Source organism: Copadichromis virginalis, linkage group LG15 (genome assembly GCF_057382275.1).
Source record: "Copadichromis virginalis isolate Kocher_CV1m ecotype Utaka linkage group LG15, C_Virginalis_male_GT1.1, whole genome shotgun sequence".
NCBI lineage: Eukaryota > Metazoa > Chordata > Actinopteri > Cichliformes > Cichlidae > Copadichromis > Copadichromis virginalis.
Window position 1 is genome coordinate 14,862,491 of NC_140632.1, and position 19,236 is coordinate 14,881,726.

Sequence of the window (19,236 nt, forward strand, 5' to 3'; positions counted from 1 at the left end):
TGACTAACTACCTGGCAATTACAAAATTACTTTCCTTTGACCAGGTAAACATGACAGCAGAAGCAGTAGCTGCAGATTTGTCTTTATCTATTTCCTGGTCAAATTAGCTGTATGGTTGCAAAGCACAACTCAAGTTTTATATTGAATATAACAGTTAATTTTATGGGATTTTCTCATCTTTCATTATCACATGTGCACAAACAAAACTTATGGCAACAGCTACCAAACCGACAAACCTCTGTGGTCAGTAGCTAGAACAGAGTTATGAAACTATACCAGTCTACTTCTCCATTCAAGTGTAATCTGGAAAACTGATACTGTTGTGTTATGTACAGTAAAGACCATGCTAGTGCTGCAAAAGGTTTTAAAAATGGTGTGTTCAAGTCATGTATTCCGCTCTGTGCGATCCTTCTCAATCAACATCTATGATGATAGTATGCGTAATACACTCAGCAGGTCAATTATCTCATCAGGTCTGACTAATACTCCTGGAAATAACATTTCTTTCTAATGGAATGCCGGAATTTCCATTCTTGCAGACATCCACCTATGTGGACATAGCCTACGTGGGATATTATTCAGATAAATATATCAGCTGCTATTATGTGATATCTTGAAATACGGTTTCGCTGTAATATCTTGGTTTAGTTAATGATTAGCTGCTGTATTGAATTTGTTTTTATGACGGAATGTCTCTCTTCACTTTTGCAGTCAGAAGGAAACAAAGACGAGACAAACGTTGGAGGAATTACTACTGAGGTGTAGTGGAACGAGGGCACACATTCCCCTGCGTGAAAATAAAAGGAATTCCTTACTGGTGACCTGTTTTAGAAGTGAGTCAGGGGTACGGCAGGCACTGTGGCGTCGTTGAAGAAGCAGCTCAGATGTGTTTATCAGCAACAATGACAGCAGCCTATTTCGATGCTCACTCACTGGCATGAAGGAAGTGCTTTACTGTGCATGTGTTTATGAAGTAGGATTCATTTGAAATGCCTCATGCATAAGGCTTTCCAGCACAGCTTAACCTTCTTCAGAGATGCATAGAGTGGATGTCTTGGTTGTCTGGGCCTTGTTTACTGTCTTTTATACTGGAACTCTTCAAAAACTATATATATCTTTACATTTTAATCATTTTTTCTTATATATACATATAAAAACGGTATGTCACGTCTTATATGCGATGCTTCATGTTTCCAAGAAACGGCAGAAATGAGTCATTACATGTAAAGAAGAGAAGATCTGTTTGCTGCTTTTGCATTTATTTGTATTTACTTACATATCAATAAAAATAAGGAATGTCATCCAGACAGTCATCTCTATGAGCAGGGGGGGGAAAAGCCAAACTAAGAAACACAACAACAGCTTAAAAGTTTAGACTATGAAGATTTTCAGACACTGAGCAGTGGGAAGCACTGGCATCAAAGTAAAGACCTGTATCTTTACATTTTAATCTTTTTTCCCCCTGTTTGTTTGTTTGATTCATTTTCAAAGATCTGAATCTTTGAATTGTTAATTTTCTTATGTTATGCATTTACATTTACACCACAAATATGATATGTTTTGGTCCAAATTTAGGTATTTCTTTAACTAGAGCAGATAATTATTTCAGGCTCATGTGCCATCTTATAGATATGGTATATTTATACTTTAAAATGTGACAAATAGTATGTATGTCAAGCTTTAAAATGAATAACACGGAGTATAGAGTAGAATACTTCCAAACTATAGCTTCCACCATCTGGTGTAAAATCTTGGCCCAAAGAAGATTTCAATATTAGATTGGTTGAGAAACTTGTGCTACTGTTGGCCAAAGAGGAGAGGGGGAAAGAAAGGCAAGAGTGTGGAAGTGAGTTTAATTACTTCTGGAGTTAACCATCCAAAGCAAAGGACAATGCACAAGAGAAGTGCAGGAGAGAGTGCAAGCAAGGTGGAGTGAGTGTAAATGAGTGTCAGGGCTGAGGATTGGCTCAGGATAAGTGTCAGCAGCAATAGTATGAAAGTTTACAAGACGATGATGTAGACAGCAGCACTGATAAAAAGAAGGCTGAGCTGGAAGTGGCAGAGCTGAAGATGGGCGTAACCAGGATGGACAGGATTAGAAATGAGTAGATCAGACTGACAGCTTAGGTTGGGCCTTTTGGAGACAAAGAGAGGCGAGGCTCAGGTGGTTTGGACATGTGCGCAGGAGAGATGGTGGATATACTGGACAAAAGATCACCATGGTGAAAATTCATGGCATTCCAATCACAATAGTTGATCACAGGGCTATGGTGGGCCCACTCAGTGCCCTGCTGTCTGTGCACGTCATAGCCCAACAGCTCTGCAGTTCCTCCTCCACACCGACAGGGGTCAGGGCCGCCGGGAGGGCGCCGTTATCTCTCGCCAGCATCCTGTGGTGATGCTGCTGAGTAAAGAGGAGGTGGCCTTTCCTGCTAAAGTGAACACATCGGCTATTGAGGAAAAGTCGAAGACCTCTGATCTAAAGGCGACTAGCCTGAAAGAAAACAGCATCTCATTATTTAGTCATTTTTCACCTGGCGGACCCACGGGGCTTCATGGTGTGTCACAGCGGGGACGCTTGAGTCTGTCGGCGTGTGTGCTACGCCGGGTGTCGGCCACGGAGTGCAGGGAAAATGCCTTCTTTCTCACGGAGGTAATATTTTTCAGACAGAAGTGTAGCTAACTGGGAAAATGTGTCACGCTGAAGATGAGTTTGAGGTATGGGCTCATTCAGCTCACGGTGAACCTTTCTGTGATGCAGCCTTACGGGGGCAGATTTTTGAAGCTGTAAGCAGCCTACGGAACTGGTATTAGCTTACACTAATTTAGCAACTAACGGTCCGACCTAAACACCCTTTCGTTTGCCAGCCTTTACCATAAATGGGTTAATTTAGTTTTATAGCGAGCGAGAGAGAGAGTCCGCTTTTTCTGTACAGTCTACGGCCGTTTGATAGTGGGCGTGTCTGTCTGCAGGCAAATATGTTGAAATATGTTTCATATCTAAGTCAGTTTACTGCAACTAGCCCAAGAGTTATGTGTGCATTCATTAAAGGTTTAATAAATGGTTCCAACACCTATTGAAAAATACCTAATACTGGTACAAGTATTGGTGTTTTTCCACTCTACACTTTCTACATCTACCCCACCAGCCTTTTTTTTTTTTTTTTTTTTTTTTAGCAACTTGGGAGAAACAGTTCCGTTATTGTAATGAAGACCTGTTGCTCCAGTTTTAGTGGTACATATATGTGCACACGTCAATCTAAACAAGTGCTCATTTTCTCTGTTTGTGTGTCTATGGCGTAGCAGCATGTAGGATGGCTTGTCTGGTGCAGTGCATTCCTTCATGTAATAAGCTTCTTGTTCAGGGCCCAGGTCTCCCTGCAGTAGGCTATTGGCTGACCAGGGCGCTGCAGAGTCCCAACACAAAGAGGCTCTGTGTTAGCCGGGCTCACAGGCCCCCACAGGAGGAGGCCCTGCCTCACTCCAAATGGGATACATCTCAGTGCTGTTGTCGGCAAGGAACACACCTTTTCACAGGAAGCCTGAGTTTCACCACAGGTGTCCTTTAGTCATTAGTAACACTTAAGCTGTTTGTGGGAATGGGTGATGAAGAACATCTGATGTCTTCACGGCTCAGTTAGCAAGTTGGTTGTTTTAACTGATTCCATCAGCTCATTTCATCATCCAGTGCTCTCATGCTGTAGCCACAACCAGACTACACTATGCTTGATGCTTTATTATTATGTTATTAGCTTGGAAAAAAGTTTTAAGGTGGGATTTATGGCTCTGGAGGAGGTTTTCTGAAAAAACTGCCCTATTTTTTTTTTTAAAAAATGTTTTAACATGCTACAAACTGCATTTAAAAGATAGCAAGTTAAGTTTATAACTATTTTCAAGAGAAAGCTGCTTTTTTACAGGATGCTACAGAGTTAAATGCACAGAGAGTGGTAAGTTGCCCCATAGTTTTGGAGCTCAGGTCTGGAAGGAAGGCAGAATCCCCCTTAGTTTCAGAGAAAGGGAGATATTTGAGGACTTGATAACCCAGTTTGGAGAATAAGGGTGTAGTGGTTCCGTCATATAGGTGGATCTGTAAAAAGACAGATCCACCTACAGACAGACAGATCAGGGAAAGATAATTAATTAAAGATATTGTGAAGATGCATAATGTGATGGTGTTTTCTTCTGCAGTATTCGTCAGTTTAATCAAACCTTCACCCAAACTGTGATTGGGGACAAGGTCACATATGTCATTTTACGGGCATGTTTTCATTTTTGCTAAGAATCGCTACTCCGTGTAGAGGATTGATTAGATTTTAATGAAAGTGCGTGAAAATTGAATAACCATTGCAATGCTCACAAATTAGCTTTAATTTTAGATGCTTAAATGAGCAGACATAAACAACATTTGTGTATTGTTCATTTAATATTTATCATCAGCCTTGTTAAAATAGAAAGTAATGTAAGCTGTCTTGTTTATGTGTATAAGCTGTAATCACCAGCAGACTCTCATTGATATTGTTTCTGTTATGTAGCCTGATTGGTAGTTTTGTGTCACCCTGTAGGATTTGGCCTGCACTCGTGTTGCTCCTGTTCCCTTCCGCTGTGACTGCAGAAGAGCCTTCGCTGCTGGATGGCTGGCACGATGTCTGGCTCTTCCGCTTTCTCGTCAACATGCTGGGATACTCAACCATTATCATCCCTGGCTACCTCCTCATTAGCTATTTCAAGCGCACCAATTATGCAGAAACAGGTTCGGGTTTTGAGAGAATTTTACTGTCTTATTTTTAAATGCACGAAAGCTGCTGATCTAAAACTCCTTGGGCTTTTGTCTTTCTCACGTTTATTTAGGGAGTGGGTTTTGCTTTCCTCTCATAAAGACCTGCGTGTTTGGAAACGAGGCCAAGACCAGCTTGTTGGATGACACGTCTGCAGCAAGCAGGAATGAGGCTGATTCGGGTTCAACACTCAAACAGGCGTTAAAGTTAATCTTTTGCGCTGCCGGACTTCAGGTATCCTCCCCCAAAACCTTCAGTCATTAATTGCATATGCTAATGCTACCACATTATGTCCTATTTCTGAGGACCCAATGTTTGGAGGTTGAAGTATGCCACTGTTTGTCGATACTGTATTTAGAGCAACATCCAGCACAGTGCAGTACAGCAATAAAGGTACTGATCCATGCAGACAAATTAGTTATTTACAAGATTTGTTCAAGGAGTGAAGGTTGTATAATTCTTTTTTTTTTTTTTTTTTTAAAGGCGGCATGATGGTAATGTCGTCACAGACCAGTCGTACTGGATACTTTGTTCTCTGCCTTCATTGATAACAGAGCTCACTACAGGCAGACCAGACATCCTCAGATTAAAGCAGATCGCAAACACGCCACACCTGCTCGACCATAAATTTCACTTGTGTTGAATTAGACTGGCGACCGGGGATGGCTGCTTAGGGTGTGCCCGCCTCTCACCCAGTGATAGCTCAGATAGGCTCTCCTCTTTGTTTAAAAACAGAGTGACCGTAAGCCCACTCCAGTGTTGTCTGAGTGACTTTAAAACAACACTGGAGTGGCTTTGGGATAACTCTTGAGCGGCACAGTTGAACCCCCTTCTCAAACAGAAACATACATCGCTGGTGAGATCTCAAATTTCTGACACTCATCTTCCATTGTGATAGCGCTTTAGATACTCTGCAGTCAAGAATGGCAAAACATTTCCAAAAACGAGGTGTACAAAACTTCAAAGCTTCAGCTAAGTACTCAGTAAAGGGCCTGAATACTTCCGCTTTCCTTTCAATATACAGGCAGTGAGTTTATAATAGGGGAAATGATGGATTTAATTCAGCCGTTGACAGTAACACGGTTAAATGTAAAAAGAGTAAAGGGTTTGAGTAGTAGTAGTGTGATTCCTGCTTTTAATACTACAGTGGCAGAAACTGGGGTCAGAATTCACACCACCTGAAATAACTCTTCTTATTTGATAAAGTGATTTAACTCAGTGTTAAGAATAAACTTCTTTTCTTATCTTAGGTTTCATATTTGACATGGGGAGTCCTCCAGGAGAGGGTGATGACTCGTTCTTACGGAGCCGCAACTACAGATCAGGAGGGAGAGAAATTTAAGGACTCGCAGTTCTTGGTCTTCATGAACCGTATCCTTGCTCTGACTGTGTCAGGCATCTGGTGCGTCATGTTCAAGCAGCCTCGCCATGGAGCACCCATGTACAAGTACTCCTTCGCCTCGCTCTCCAACATCCTGAGCAGTTGGTGCCAGTACGAGGCCCTCAAGTTCATCAGTTTCCCCACTCAAGTCCTGGCCAAGGCCTCCAAAGTCATTCCTGTCATGCTCATGGGCAAGATCGTGTCCCATAAAAGCTACGAATACTGGGAGTACTTCACTGCTGTGCTGATCTCGGTTGGCGTCAGCATGTTTTTGCTCTCAAGCACAACCGACAAACATCCATCCACCGTCACCACTTTCAGCGGGGTCATCATCCTCATCGGCTACATCGTCTTCGACAGCTTTACCTCCAACTGGCAGGACAACCTGTTCAAGTACAAAATGTCATCAGTGCAGATGATGTTTGGAGTCAACCTGTTCTCCTGCCTCTTCACCGTCGGGTCGCTGCTGGAGCAGGGTGCCTTCTTTGAGTCGTTGGGTTTCATGACCCGCCACTCCGAGTTTGCCTTTCATGCCGTGCTGCTGTCCGTGTGCTCGGCATGCGGTCAGCTCTTCATCTTTTACACTATCAGCCAGTTTGGTGCTGCCGTCTTCACCATCATTATGACCTTACGGCAAGCTTTCGCCATTCTTCTCTCGTGTTTCCTTTACGGTCACACTGTTACCTTAGTAGGTGGCTTTGGTGTCGTTGTAGTGTTCCTGGCACTTTTCCTACGGGTGTATGCACGTAGCCGTATGAAGTCAGGTCGGCGGGGAGCGCAGCCGCTTGCACAGAAGGTGTAGCGCTCCAAACTGGGAACTAAGACCACGTTTTCTGTGGTGCTATTTGTCTATTTGTGTGCATCTTTCTTTCTTTTATTAATTTTTTTTTTACCGTTCAGTTCTTTTTAATTTTATTTTTATTAGCAATGGTACAGAAAGGGATTCTGCAGTTTTTACTCTTACACCAAGGTACCCCCAAGGGGTTCATGTGATTCGTTAGGTCAGAGAAGTTTTGAGTGCCTGCAAACTGCCTCTTCAGCTCTTTGTTATCTTTTTTTTTCCTTAAACCTCCATACGTTGCCCATGCATCCAGTTTAGGGTTTCTATGACCATGGAAAATGTACGAGTTTAATAGCTAGGCATTATTTCCCAAGTGTTACTGATATTGTCCCTTATTTAACTTTATCCAGGCTAATGGCACCATTTGTTGGGTTATCCTTCAGTCGCAGCAGCCAGATGTTTATCTATCAACCTATTGTGTTGGAGAGCAGGGGTCTTTATGTGGCTTAAGATGGTGTCAAAACATGTTGCATACATTTTAGTTTAATTTAAAATATATTAACATGTCACATAGGCTAGCATCAGTTAGGGTTCAGGTAGACAAAATTCTGGGTCATAATGAAAGAATCAGATGCTGCTGTGGGTTGTTTTAGAATTTTTTCTCCACACTATGTTTTACTTAATGTTTTGAACTTTGGGCAAAAAAAAATGTATATATATATATATATATATATATATATATATATATATATATATATATATATATATATATATATATATATATATATATATATATATATATATATATATATATATATATCTTAAATCAGTTTTTTCAAGCCAACTTGTCAGTTGTGTACTTTTGTAAAAGGACTGCTTTGATGTGAATGTTTGGGGAACACTGAATGGATGATTCTGATGCCTCATTGCTGTCACAAATGATGTGAAGATACTGTAGACCCAGGGGTCAGTTTGCAGAATGGAGTGCATACAAGGGAAATGCAATGTAACTGGTACCTTGTTTTTATCATTCTACTATTTCCTCTGGTAACTGGATTAATATTAAAATAACTTAATACTATCAAGTGTTTTGCAGTGATGTTTACATTGTTTTTATTTAACCAGAGGAGACTGAAAAGAAGGTAGTAACATCTGGAGAAATTGAACCAGCCATGTCGCCAAAGAGTTATTGGACGTCACCTATCATTTTTCCTGTTTGGCCTCAGCCCGACATTCAATGGCATTGACCACAATCTTAGAACCTGGTATTTACAGGGAGTTCATTGCAATGGTTTGAATCATTTTTATCTAATACACTCCATTTTTTGTGTAAATGAGCAATTTCTTTGAAGCTATCATTTTTTATCAAATTGGGTAAAACCAGCACGGTGGCACGGTGGTTAGCACTGTTGCCGCACAGCAAGAAGGTCCTGAGTTCAATTCCTCCATCAGGCCGGGGTCTTTCTGTGTGGAGTTTGCATGTTCTCCCCGTGTTTGCGTGGGTTCTCTCCGGGTACTCCGGCTTCCTCCCACCGTCCAAAGACATGCAGCTTGTGGGGATAGGTTAATTGATTAATCTAAATTGTCACTAGGTGTGAATGTGCGAGTGAATGTGAGTGTGAGTGGTTGTCTGTCCCTATGTGTTAGCCCTGCGACAGACTGGCGACCTGTCCAGGGTGTACCCCGCCTTTCGCCCTATGACAGCTGGGATAGGCTCCAGCGCCCCCCGCGACCCTGAAAAGGAGAAGCGGAAGCGAATGGATGGATGGATGGGTAAAACCAGGTGAAAAATACAAAAAGAAACTAGATGGAGTTATACCTTTTTCAATCAAATACAATGGCATTGTATTATTCGGACCATGAGGTGCACCAGATTATAAGGTGCACTGTCGATGGATGGGACTGTTTTCATACATAAGGCGCATTAAGCGAAATGAAACAATCAGATAAGTCAAACTTTACTCAACTCATTTTTCTTGCTTTCTCCACTTCCGTACCATTGATTCATTAATGTTGAATTCTCTTGCAGCTGCTCTGTTCCTATGTTGTTGCAGTATATTAATGACTAATCTCGTATTGTGGATTGATTAATTCATTTGTTCTCATGACTCAAGTTTGGTCCATTTACAGCACCCTGCGTTGCGATTGCATTTATCCCTAACCATCAGAAACCCTCACGTTAACTTTTTTCGAGTGGAAAAAGTAAGCGTTCATCCTCCGGCTTCACTGTGTTTATGCTAACATAGCTGTGTCGCTAGTGATGTCATAGCAAATCATTATATACCAGCTAGTCCAACTTCAGTAACCCTACAACAGTCACTGCTGTTTAGTTTTCTGTCTTCATTTATGTTGGAAGTGATAGCAGAGCTGTACGTTTTAATTTTTTTCAGAAATCTCTCAGTCAGAACATGCTATATCATGCTTAGGTAACTAGCGAGCTAACTTCTAACTTATTTAAATTTAATAAATCCTGTTTTCATGGATGCTTGGATGTTAAACTTAACTGTTACACCTGGTAAAGCAGCAACGCTGATCACTTCATTAAAGATGAAAGAATTTAGACCGTTTTTAACTCTCAGTGATCCAGCAGTGTAGGGCGGGGCAATATGGCCAAAAATATTCATCACGATATATATATTTGAAAATTTGCGATAACAATATAACTGACGATATAATTGACATGAGACAAAATACTTTACATCTCCACAACTTTATTAGTGCAAAAAAAAAAAAAAACCCCATTGATGTATTTTCACTTAAACAAGCAGCTGTTTTTTTATGTGCATTGAAGCTATATAAAAATTTAACAGTGCAAATGCAAATTCCTTGCTCACAGTTTAACCAAAAGGCATTTCCAGTGGAAATTGGCCAACATATCCTGAGCATAACCATGTATAATTTCCACAAAACTTAAAAAGAGGTTATACACACTAGAGGTGGGAATCACCATACATCCCAGGATACGATATTATCACAATACTTAACGCACGATACGATATTATTGCAATTTTTTAAAATATTTTGCGATATTCAGATTCTGTACATAAAGGTAAACTTTATCAATATTCATTTTATCTAATATCAAAGTCTCACACTCAGTCTTTCTCTCATTTCAGTCAGTTTTATTGTTGACAAACTGAACGGTTTGTATTACAGTCTAGTCCAACTTAACTGAATGCAACCGTCTGGTACAATTATAGCTATTCTGAACTATGCAATTTATGAAAACTATGCAGCCCATTCAGCAACTGAAGAATTTGAAAGTAAATTAAAACAAAATATAATTTTACATTAAATAAAAAAGTTTTAAACTTAATTAAAATAAAACATGTCTTAAATTAAAATAAGTAAACTGTCATGTTTGTTGCTGCAAAAAAATAGTTAAACACATTTGGACAGTGAAGGAATGTCAGGATTCTTGCTCAGAAAAAGGATCAACATGCTCTGAAGTCAGAGCATGTTCCAGTCCACAAAAACTTTTTTTGTAACAAAATATCGATTTCTGCTGTTCCTGTATCGATACATTATTAGCAAACAAAATATCACGATACTACACAGTATCGAAGTTAAGTGGCAAACGGTCATACCTAACTTACATTTGTGCTGGAATTACTCTGTGAAAGCAGCAATGTGCATAAACTACTGACGGTAGGACGTTTTGCCAAAGTAGGATGGTTTGTCAGAACACCGTGTACCACATAAAATCAGTTCGGTAATAACGACGGCCCGCTTGCATGCTCTACCAAAAATGTGCTTTGGTGTGTATCTGACGGAAGAAAGCCAAACCAGTTCCACACCACTGAAGTTGCACCATTTTTACAAACCAATTCTAGTTCAGCTTTAAACAATCCGCTTTCGCCCTTCTCATTCTCCGTCGCCGCCCTGCTTTTTCCGCCATGTGCGTATAAAAACAAGGCCACTGCGCATGCATGTTTTACCCATATTCTATCACGATATTTCATTTTCTTATTATTGCCTGACATTATACCGGTATTACCGTGAACGGTATGATATGGCCCAGCCCTACTGCAGTGTTCATTTGACTTTGGGACCTGAAGCAGGCATAGTTTTGGACCCAGATCACTCTGCGAGGCTCCTGACTAATGATCGGTGCGGCTTTGTACTTTACCAAAGTGGTACAAAAACATTTTTTGACACATTTGTGAGCGCTGTGTACCACATAAAATCGGTTCGAGGTCAGTAAGCACAACCAGAATTCATACATAAGACGCACTGTCGATTTTTGAGAAAACTAAAGGATTTTAAGTGTGCCTTATGGTCCTTCTTCTGTGATGTGATTTGTAAATTCCAACAGTGTGCCCCATGAATCAAGCCTGTTTTATGCATTTCTGCATGAATACACCTGTGCATCCTTGATTATAGTTAATTTAGCAAATTGCTTCTTGCTTGTAGTTGCATTTCAGGAATGAAGACCTCCTTCATTGTAGTATACTGAGATTTGTTACAGGATCACAAGCAGGAAGAAACTTTACTCTACTTTTCCTGTAATCTTGCTCATAATGAGTCAATCACCAGTGGCCCAATGGCCCACTGGTGATTGACTGGTGTAAATATTAAGCAGACTGTCTTAAGGTTAGTCTATGATAAAATTGGTGTCACATTTTGTATGAGTGGTATTTGATTTACTGACTTTTTCTGAACATGTATGAAAAGTTCAATGTGGTTATAAAGCACACTTGGCAGGTCTGAATCTGGTGATATTATTTCAGTAATCTTATGTTGCTACTAAGTTCAGTCTGAGTCACATACAACACACTTTCAGGAGGTGTGAGGTCCCGAGATGGTAAAATCAAAGTACAGTTTTACTCTCTGCTCTTTCACAACCAATAACTAGAATCTCGGTTTTGTCTTTTGTCCCTTGGAGGTTACTTTGGGCCATCTGTTCATGTCAGAGATACAGATTTCAAAGGAGTAAATTTGGCTTTGGTGAATAGGATTTACATCTGTGTAAAGGTGGGTGTCATCTGCAAAAAAAAGCTGACAATCGATTTTCATGAAGCGAATGTATATTTCTGTATTGGCAGCGATAGCAGCAGCAGCACAGTGCTGAGGCTGCTGTGCTTCAAAGCTTTAGGGGCCTGAGTTTTTACCATAACTGCAAGTTGTTCAGTTCAAATCATTTGATTCTCTTTCCGAAATGCCACGGCTCCCGTGCCCCTTCCACCCTCTCCTGTCTCATCGAGCGACAAGACAGCAAATATAATTTTCGAAATACGTTTGAGGTACTCTTTGCGCTTGTCACTGATTCATTAATCAGTCCACTATTATGATTCACTGAACATCAAAACGAAGACCGGGTTTGACTGTGAAGTGCCAGAAAACATTTCCCCCTGGTTTATCGATCTCAAAGCGGCTCAATTGGGGAATTTCCCTACACCTCTCGTTTTCACAAGTCCTACACCCCATCTGGGTTGTAGAAGTGCGTCACTGCGTCAGTCTTAGCACTCTTCTTTTCAGTGAGAGAGATTTAAAAAGAAACAAACAAACGAGAGGTGGGGTATAATAAGAGCTGCAGACAGATTGACCTTTGGTTTCAGCCCCCACTGGACCAGTCACTGTGAGCTCTCGCTCTGACTGCAGGGATGACACATTCCGAGTGTTTTTTATTCCTTTATTAAAAGAACATTTGACTGTTTCCATTACTTGGGAGCTTCCCGAAACAATATTTTCCTTCCACAGAAGCTGCACTACTGTGCAAAAGTCTTAAACCACCCTAATTTCTTTCTATTTTGAATATGGACAATGAAACATGCAAGCTTACATATGAATACAATATATAGGATAGAAAACGCTGTTTCTTTTTTAGCGGTAACACTGCAGCACCAGAGAAATGTGAAATGAATAAAGATCAGTTACAAAGCATGCCTCAGAAATCTGCAGTTTCAGAGATAAAATGTGCTATTTCTTCTGGATTTTGATACATGAAATGATAATATGATATTGATAATACAATCATATGGTAATATACACCTAAAGAAAATATATTTACTGCTTTTATTTAGAGCCCAGCTTGCGAGGCCAAGGGAAGATTCTGTGGGGATGTTGTCACATGGATAAATGTCAGCTCATTAATAACCTTGAATATTGTGACACAGATGCAGTAATGTGCAAAAGGTCTTGAGCCACCACTTCAGTTTTGTTTTAAATATAGTGCTTAGAAAATGGGAAATGGGTGTTGCAATTTACTGAAGCATCCGCAACCATACAGCATATAAGCTTGAAAGTCAATACTTGGTATGATCACCTTTAATCCCAACATAGCCTGAACTCTCTTAGGTAAATTGTCTTCTGATTTCTTTAAGTAGTCATCCGGAACAGTTCTCCAGGCTTCTTGGAGAACATTCAAAGCTCTTCCTTGGATCCTGGCAGCCTTTTATTATTTTCTTTGTCAAAATAATCCCACACTGGCTCAATAATGTTGATGTCCGAGCTCTGGGGAGGCCAGTCCATGACTGATAGTTCAGGTCAATTTTACTGAATTGGCAGTGTGTCTGAGGTCATTGTCCTGCTGAAAAATAAAGCAGAAGCATCTGCCGATCAGATAATTTCCATATAAATGGTGGATCGAAATCTGACAGTAGTTTTCCGTGTTCATACTTTCATCAATTTTGTATGTGATGTATGTGAAATGTAGGCCCAACTTACTTTCAGATACTGTTCATCTGATGTACTTAGTTTTTTAGGCCTGTAACCTCTTCTGCCCTCCATTAATTCAGCTTCCTCAAATTTTGTAAGGACACAGTGCACACAACGGCGAGATACTCTCAAGTTCTCAGGCTAATAACTCTTTGGGAATCACCTTGTTGCTGCAAAAATACTATACTGTTGAACCAACACTGTGTTATGTTTGACATTTTTCATAGATTCAGATAAAGAACTAGTAAAAAAAAAGAAAAAAAGAAAAAAGAAGCCATTTGTCGTGTGTAGATGCATCACTGATTCATTCCCTTATGTCTTTTTTATGCTTGGATGATTCATAGGTCATTTCAACAGCATATTATGAAAATGAAAAATATTACGTGCGGTATATATTAATATGCTTTTTTTTTTAAAAACAAAACAAAAAAAACCTTTGTCTTTTAGTTTTTTAATAGATTTCCTCGTTGAATCAGAGTACAGTTCAAAAGGTCAAATAATGAAAATCTAAATATAGAAGGAAATTTTAAAGAAATGGGGGGCAGCTTAGGAATTTGCACAGTACTGTAATATAAACATTTGAATCAGTCGAATTAAATAAAAATTATAAATCATTTTTACCCTGAAAAGACAATACAGAAGAATTTGTCTTCACTGGTTTGACAATTGTGAAGGAATCAAGAGGGAATTTTGCAGAGTTTAAAACAATGCAGATGTTACCAGACTTCAATAAGACTTGATATAATGATAATGACTAAAGGTAGTTTGCTTTGTGAGTGTAAAGGATTTAGGAACTTTCATAGACAGACTAGGGACACCATTTTTTTAGGTCAAAGTCATGAAGGTTTGAAGTCATGGCTTGTTTTTGTAATTCTCCAAACTCCAACTTCATGTTTAATAGCAGTATTTTCCAAAAGACAAAGATCTCGAAATATAATTACAATTCCAAGAATCAGAGCATCTGGATTTCTCTTTGGAATCTTATTTTTAGGGGGGAATTACATAAAGATGGAATGTGTTTAGATTTCCAGATTAGCCAGAGAAACTGACCTGCAGCCAGAATGCTTCAGAAATAATTACAGTAAGATTTTACTAACTCTGGGTCACTGAATCTGAAACAGATGCTTAAAATGATTAGCTGTCTCTAGTTTTCATGATATGCTGAGAGGTCAGTTCTTGGACCAAAACTTCTTAACTGAAACCAGAAAGGAGTAAAACACATTTTGACCAATGGGTTTTGACAAACAAAGACCTAGATGTGAGTCATTTGAGTCAAGTATTCTTTTATTTTGTAGGAACTGAGCTTTTTTTGAGTTGGATTTCCACCAAGTCTGAAATGCCGTGTCCAGTTTCAAATACTAAACTTTCTCTACTTGCCTTTTGACCTCTGCTCTGACGTTATGTTTGAATCTTAGTACTCGGAAATCCAGATAAAATCTAGATAGGAAATCTATATATTACCACAAGTAATATTTTTCATTTTCATAGTATGCTGCTGAAAGTTCTGTGACTCATGGAACTTTCACCAATGAAATTCACTTAACCTTAACCTGGATTTCCTCTCTTGGTACATGTAGCTATGATGAAACCAACATACAGTACTATGCAAAAGTCTTGAACCACCCTTATTTCCTTACTCTTTTTGCTTCCAAGGAGCCAGACTTTCTTGTGCTTTTTAAAGTGGTCTTAAGAAATAGCACTCCAGGGTTTCTGAAGGTATTTTAAAGTTTGGGAGTTTTATTTTTATGACATTCACTCGTGGACTCGCCAAGACCTGAGATCTGGCCCTTCAGTTAATCTAGTGACTGTTCACCAAAGCTTTGTCTGAAATGGGTCAGGCAATTGTCAAGAAGCCATTCTTAAGGGAAAGAAAACAGGGAGAAAAGGCTGGGGTATGTTATTTACACAAGAATCAGTAGCAAAAAGATTTTATGGATTGATATGAATGCAGGAGATCAGAAGAGAGGTACAACAGTGAGTGTCTACAGTCATCTGTAAAACACGCTGGAGGCTCTGTCATGGTTTGGAGCTGCATTTCAGCCAGTGGTGTTGGACATCTTCTTAAAACTGATAGAACCAACAACGCAGAGAAGTACAGTCCTGCCAAGCATCTGATTGGCAGTGGCTTTATTTTTCAGTTGGACAATGATCCCAAACACAGTACCAATGCAGTAAACTCATATCTGGATAGATAAACACACAATGGAACAGCATCCGTCATGGATTGGCCTCCCCATAGACGTAGCACAAACTTTCATGTAATTAAAGCATTAAAGCAGTGCGGGATTCTCTCGACACAGACAGAGCAAAAGGACCCCAATATCCAAAGATATTAGAGTGTCCATCAAGAAGCCTGAACCAATTCTGACGACTATGTAAAGAATTTATAAGAAAGTTTAGTGAAGAGAGTTCAGGCTGTGTTGGAGAATAAAGGCCTGAATTTCCACAAATGCTTGCACATCTTTCAATAAATCGCTGCATATATTTCCCATTTTACTAGCAAAATATAAAGAGGGACTGGCTTTTCTCCATGTGGTCACAAGAGCTTCACGTGGCCTGGCAGGCTGAGGTTGAGGTGGGGTGGTAATAACTCTGCTATGTTTTCTAGTATACTATTTCAAATTCATTTTTTAAACTGTTAGATTAAAAAAAACCAGTGACAATATTATCATATGAAGCAATCATAAACAGATAAGAAGGCTGATATTACAATTAAAAATTAACCCTCATTTAAACAGTGTACACAGGTGTAAAATGTAAAACACTGAATGGCTTTTTTATTCATTTTATACCACTGAAAACTGTGTGCACATGTGCACCTCACTTGATTTGCATTTCTCTGGCGCCACAGCGTTCCCCCTAAAAACTCAGTAACAATTTAAACCAGATTTTACTTTAAACACTCTCTCAGAAGTTTTCCCTGGGCTGTAGAGCAACACAAAGAGCTCGTGTGCCACCCTCTTACAGCTAGTCATAAAGGTTAACATTTAAACCGATGTTTGTGTTTTATTCTTCATGATAAACTGTTATCTGCTCATCTTGCTTCCTTCCTACTTAGTGTGGGTGTTTATCCTGTTCCTGTATAGTATTTACTAACTGCTGTCAATATGACAATTATAACACCCTGCCTTATGGGTGTAATAAAAATGTTTCAGATCATGAGTAGAAGTTATGATTTTTCTGACATTTAGTATTTCAAATGTCAAGGAAACGAAAATACGCCACGCTTAACACATGACACCAAGGTGATGTGGTCGCAGTAAGCATTGTAATGTCAAGTTAGATTTGCGGTGTATATGATAGGTATTGTTTACTCATACTAAAACTACACGTCCGTGGTGGTCTGTTATCAGTGGGCCACAAACACACAAACTCTCTCGTTTAGGTCATCATGACATAGGCAGAGCCACACAGAGAGAGGAGCATTTCGATTTCTTCTCAGGGTCCTCCAAAATTATCAGGAGCACTCCTTTGCAAGAGCAAAAGCCGTGTAGTCTGACGCATTTTAAACCAGTTTCTTGGCATTTCTGCGCTGGTATCGCGCACCAGAGCAAGACAGACTGCAGTCTGCAAAGGTCGCAAGATGCATTCACAACTGTGACGCTGCTGCCAAACAGCAGGAACCCCTCCATTATTGCGCTCAGCATTTGTGGGCTGAGAACAGACTTGCAGAAAGGAGTTATGTTTCCACAGGATGTCTTTTGTTGAAAAAAGAAAAAAGACAAGTCAGATCAGAAGCACCTTTCAACTTTACAAGGGAAACCTATTCTGACTCTTGATTAACCTCACAAGGAAATTTCCATTAGTGCTGTCGGAAACAGATGTCACCGTATATTAGAACATCCCTTTGAGGTTACCTATTTGTCAGTCTAGATTCAGTTTATTGGGAAAAACAGTTATGCATCTATCCCTGTTTCCCCTTTTTCCTTCTAATTAAATCTGCCTTTCCTCTAAATGGAGAACAACCATCGTTTTTTAGTGTTTGAGTTCAAAATGTTTTTTTGTGCATGTAAAAAAAAGCTAATTCTTCAGCACAGGCAAGAATTAAACTTCATGTTGTCCAGCTAAAAGCATGTGGACTACCAACAGTTCATCACACAGAGGACTGAGAATGAGTAAAGGAATTTGATACATATAAGTAAATATCCACTTTATTAGGTACACCTGCATAGACAGACCAATAATCAGTAATAATAGCAAGAATACTATAAAGTGCATGCATGTAGGCAAGTCTGTTTCACAATACTTTTCTTGTTGGCACCAAAGTTCATTCATGATAATATTTTGCATTATGGGGGCCAAACCCAGACCAGTAAACCTTTTTTTGGAACACCTGAGTGCCTGAAAACGGTCTCTTTTTAGCGCAAAGTACAAGTGCAATCTGAAAAACTAGTATTTTAATGATAAGCTGGGAAAGAACATTTTTTTAAAAAAGGGTCCAATTTGAATAATGTGCCTCAGCATTTTCACATTTAGTCAGCTTACTGATCCACAGTGGTCATGTTTATTGTTTGCTATAAAGGTGTGATGATTCAGACTTCTGGCTCAGATGAAATTAATAGTTCAGCCATTCTCGTGCTGTGATCCATTCTGAAAGACTCGTGTCACCGTGCTTACTGGTGCAAAATGCAGTGAAAAGTCCAGAAATGGGTTCTCCTCCTCCTCCTTCTGCTCTTCCTCCTCTGCAATTTTCACACTTTACATAACCATGCTAGGCCGCACTGAACCCTTTGGGAAGCAAGTTCAGACTCCTGGTGTGCATCCATGCCGCAGCAATAAAGGTTTTGATTATGCTCAGCGTCAGTGTTTGATGCATTAGCCTGCTGATGTAGTGGAATCTTTCTTAATAAACGAGTGAAAGAATATTAATTTACATTTGCTCACATGCTTAAATTTCATGTATGGTTGTGCTTCAATAGTTTGAAAAGGGAGTACGCTCAGAAGGCAAGGGCGATGATGACATGTGGGGATATCGATGTCCTTGCCAGATAAACAAGATGAGATTCTCAGGGCTGTCTAGACCAGGGGGTGTTAAACATAAGGACTGGGGGCCAGAATCGGCCCAGCAAAGACTCCAGTGGGGCCCACTGGATTTCTCTGCAGAAAAGGTTGGAAGAGAACATATATTTTGGACTTTTAATTGTACTTTCATAAGTTTTACAGCTTTTCCTCTTCTCCTTGGCCCTTCATGCTACACCAAAGTAATTAAGTTATAGATTTCTGTAAATTTTACTCATTTGCTTCTTAAAATTTAAGCCCAAGGAGTTGTGCTGAGAGATTTCTTCCTGTTAAAATAGCACTTCATTTTTTTATATAAAATATCTCAGGGATTAAATGTGTAGTTAAACTTCTGTACACTGGCAGAAAGTACAGTTTCAGTGGTCCAGGCAAGTTCCAAGTTAAAATATTCCACACATTTGATCAAACCTTTAAGATCAGCTATATAAACACATAACAAAAACTAACATTTATAGTGTTATTTGATTTACCTCATCTAACCCTTATCCTTTGATGAGTTTCCACAACATATTTATATACACGTGCTTCTGGGAGAGCAGAAAGAGTATCTAGAAATAATGAATAGGACCCTAATATTTAGGAAACTGGCTCATATGCCCCAGCTTAAAATGAGACTGAGTTTT

General features: G+C 39.6%; 1 protein-coding gene across 1 annotated transcript; it reads left to right on the forward strand.

Annotated features, from left to right (window-relative positions):
* The first annotated feature begins 2,265 nt into the window (after positions 1-2,265).
* slc35b2 (solute carrier family 35 member B2) lies at positions 2,266-7,682 on the forward strand. Its single transcript, XM_085432121.1, has 4 exons — positions 2,266-2,653; positions 4,563-4,750; positions 4,849-5,009; positions 6,026-7,682. Exons 1-4 carry the CDS (start codon positions 2,634-2,636, stop codon positions 6,956-6,958), a joined length of 1,302 nt encoding a protein of 433 aa, XP_085288247.1. The 5' UTR covers positions 2,266-2,633; the 3' UTR covers positions 6,959-7,682.
* The last annotated feature ends 11,554 nt before the right edge of the window (positions 7,683-19,236 follow it).

What these genes read in the sequence shown, in the direction of transcription:
- slc35b2 (XM_085432121.1), top strand. Translation starts at nt 2,634, where the DNA reads ATGCCTTCTTTCTCACGGAG. An exon ending in CACCAATTATGCAGAAACAG is followed by an intron (nt 4,751 to 4,848) that starts GTTCGGGTTTTG and finishes ACGTTTATTTAG; the next exon opens with GGAGTGGGTTTTGCTTTCCT. An exon ending in TTTGCGCTGCCGGACTTCAG is followed by an intron (nt 5,010 to 6,025) that starts GTATCCTCCCCC and finishes TTCTTATCTTAG; the next exon opens with GTTTCATATTTGACATGGGG.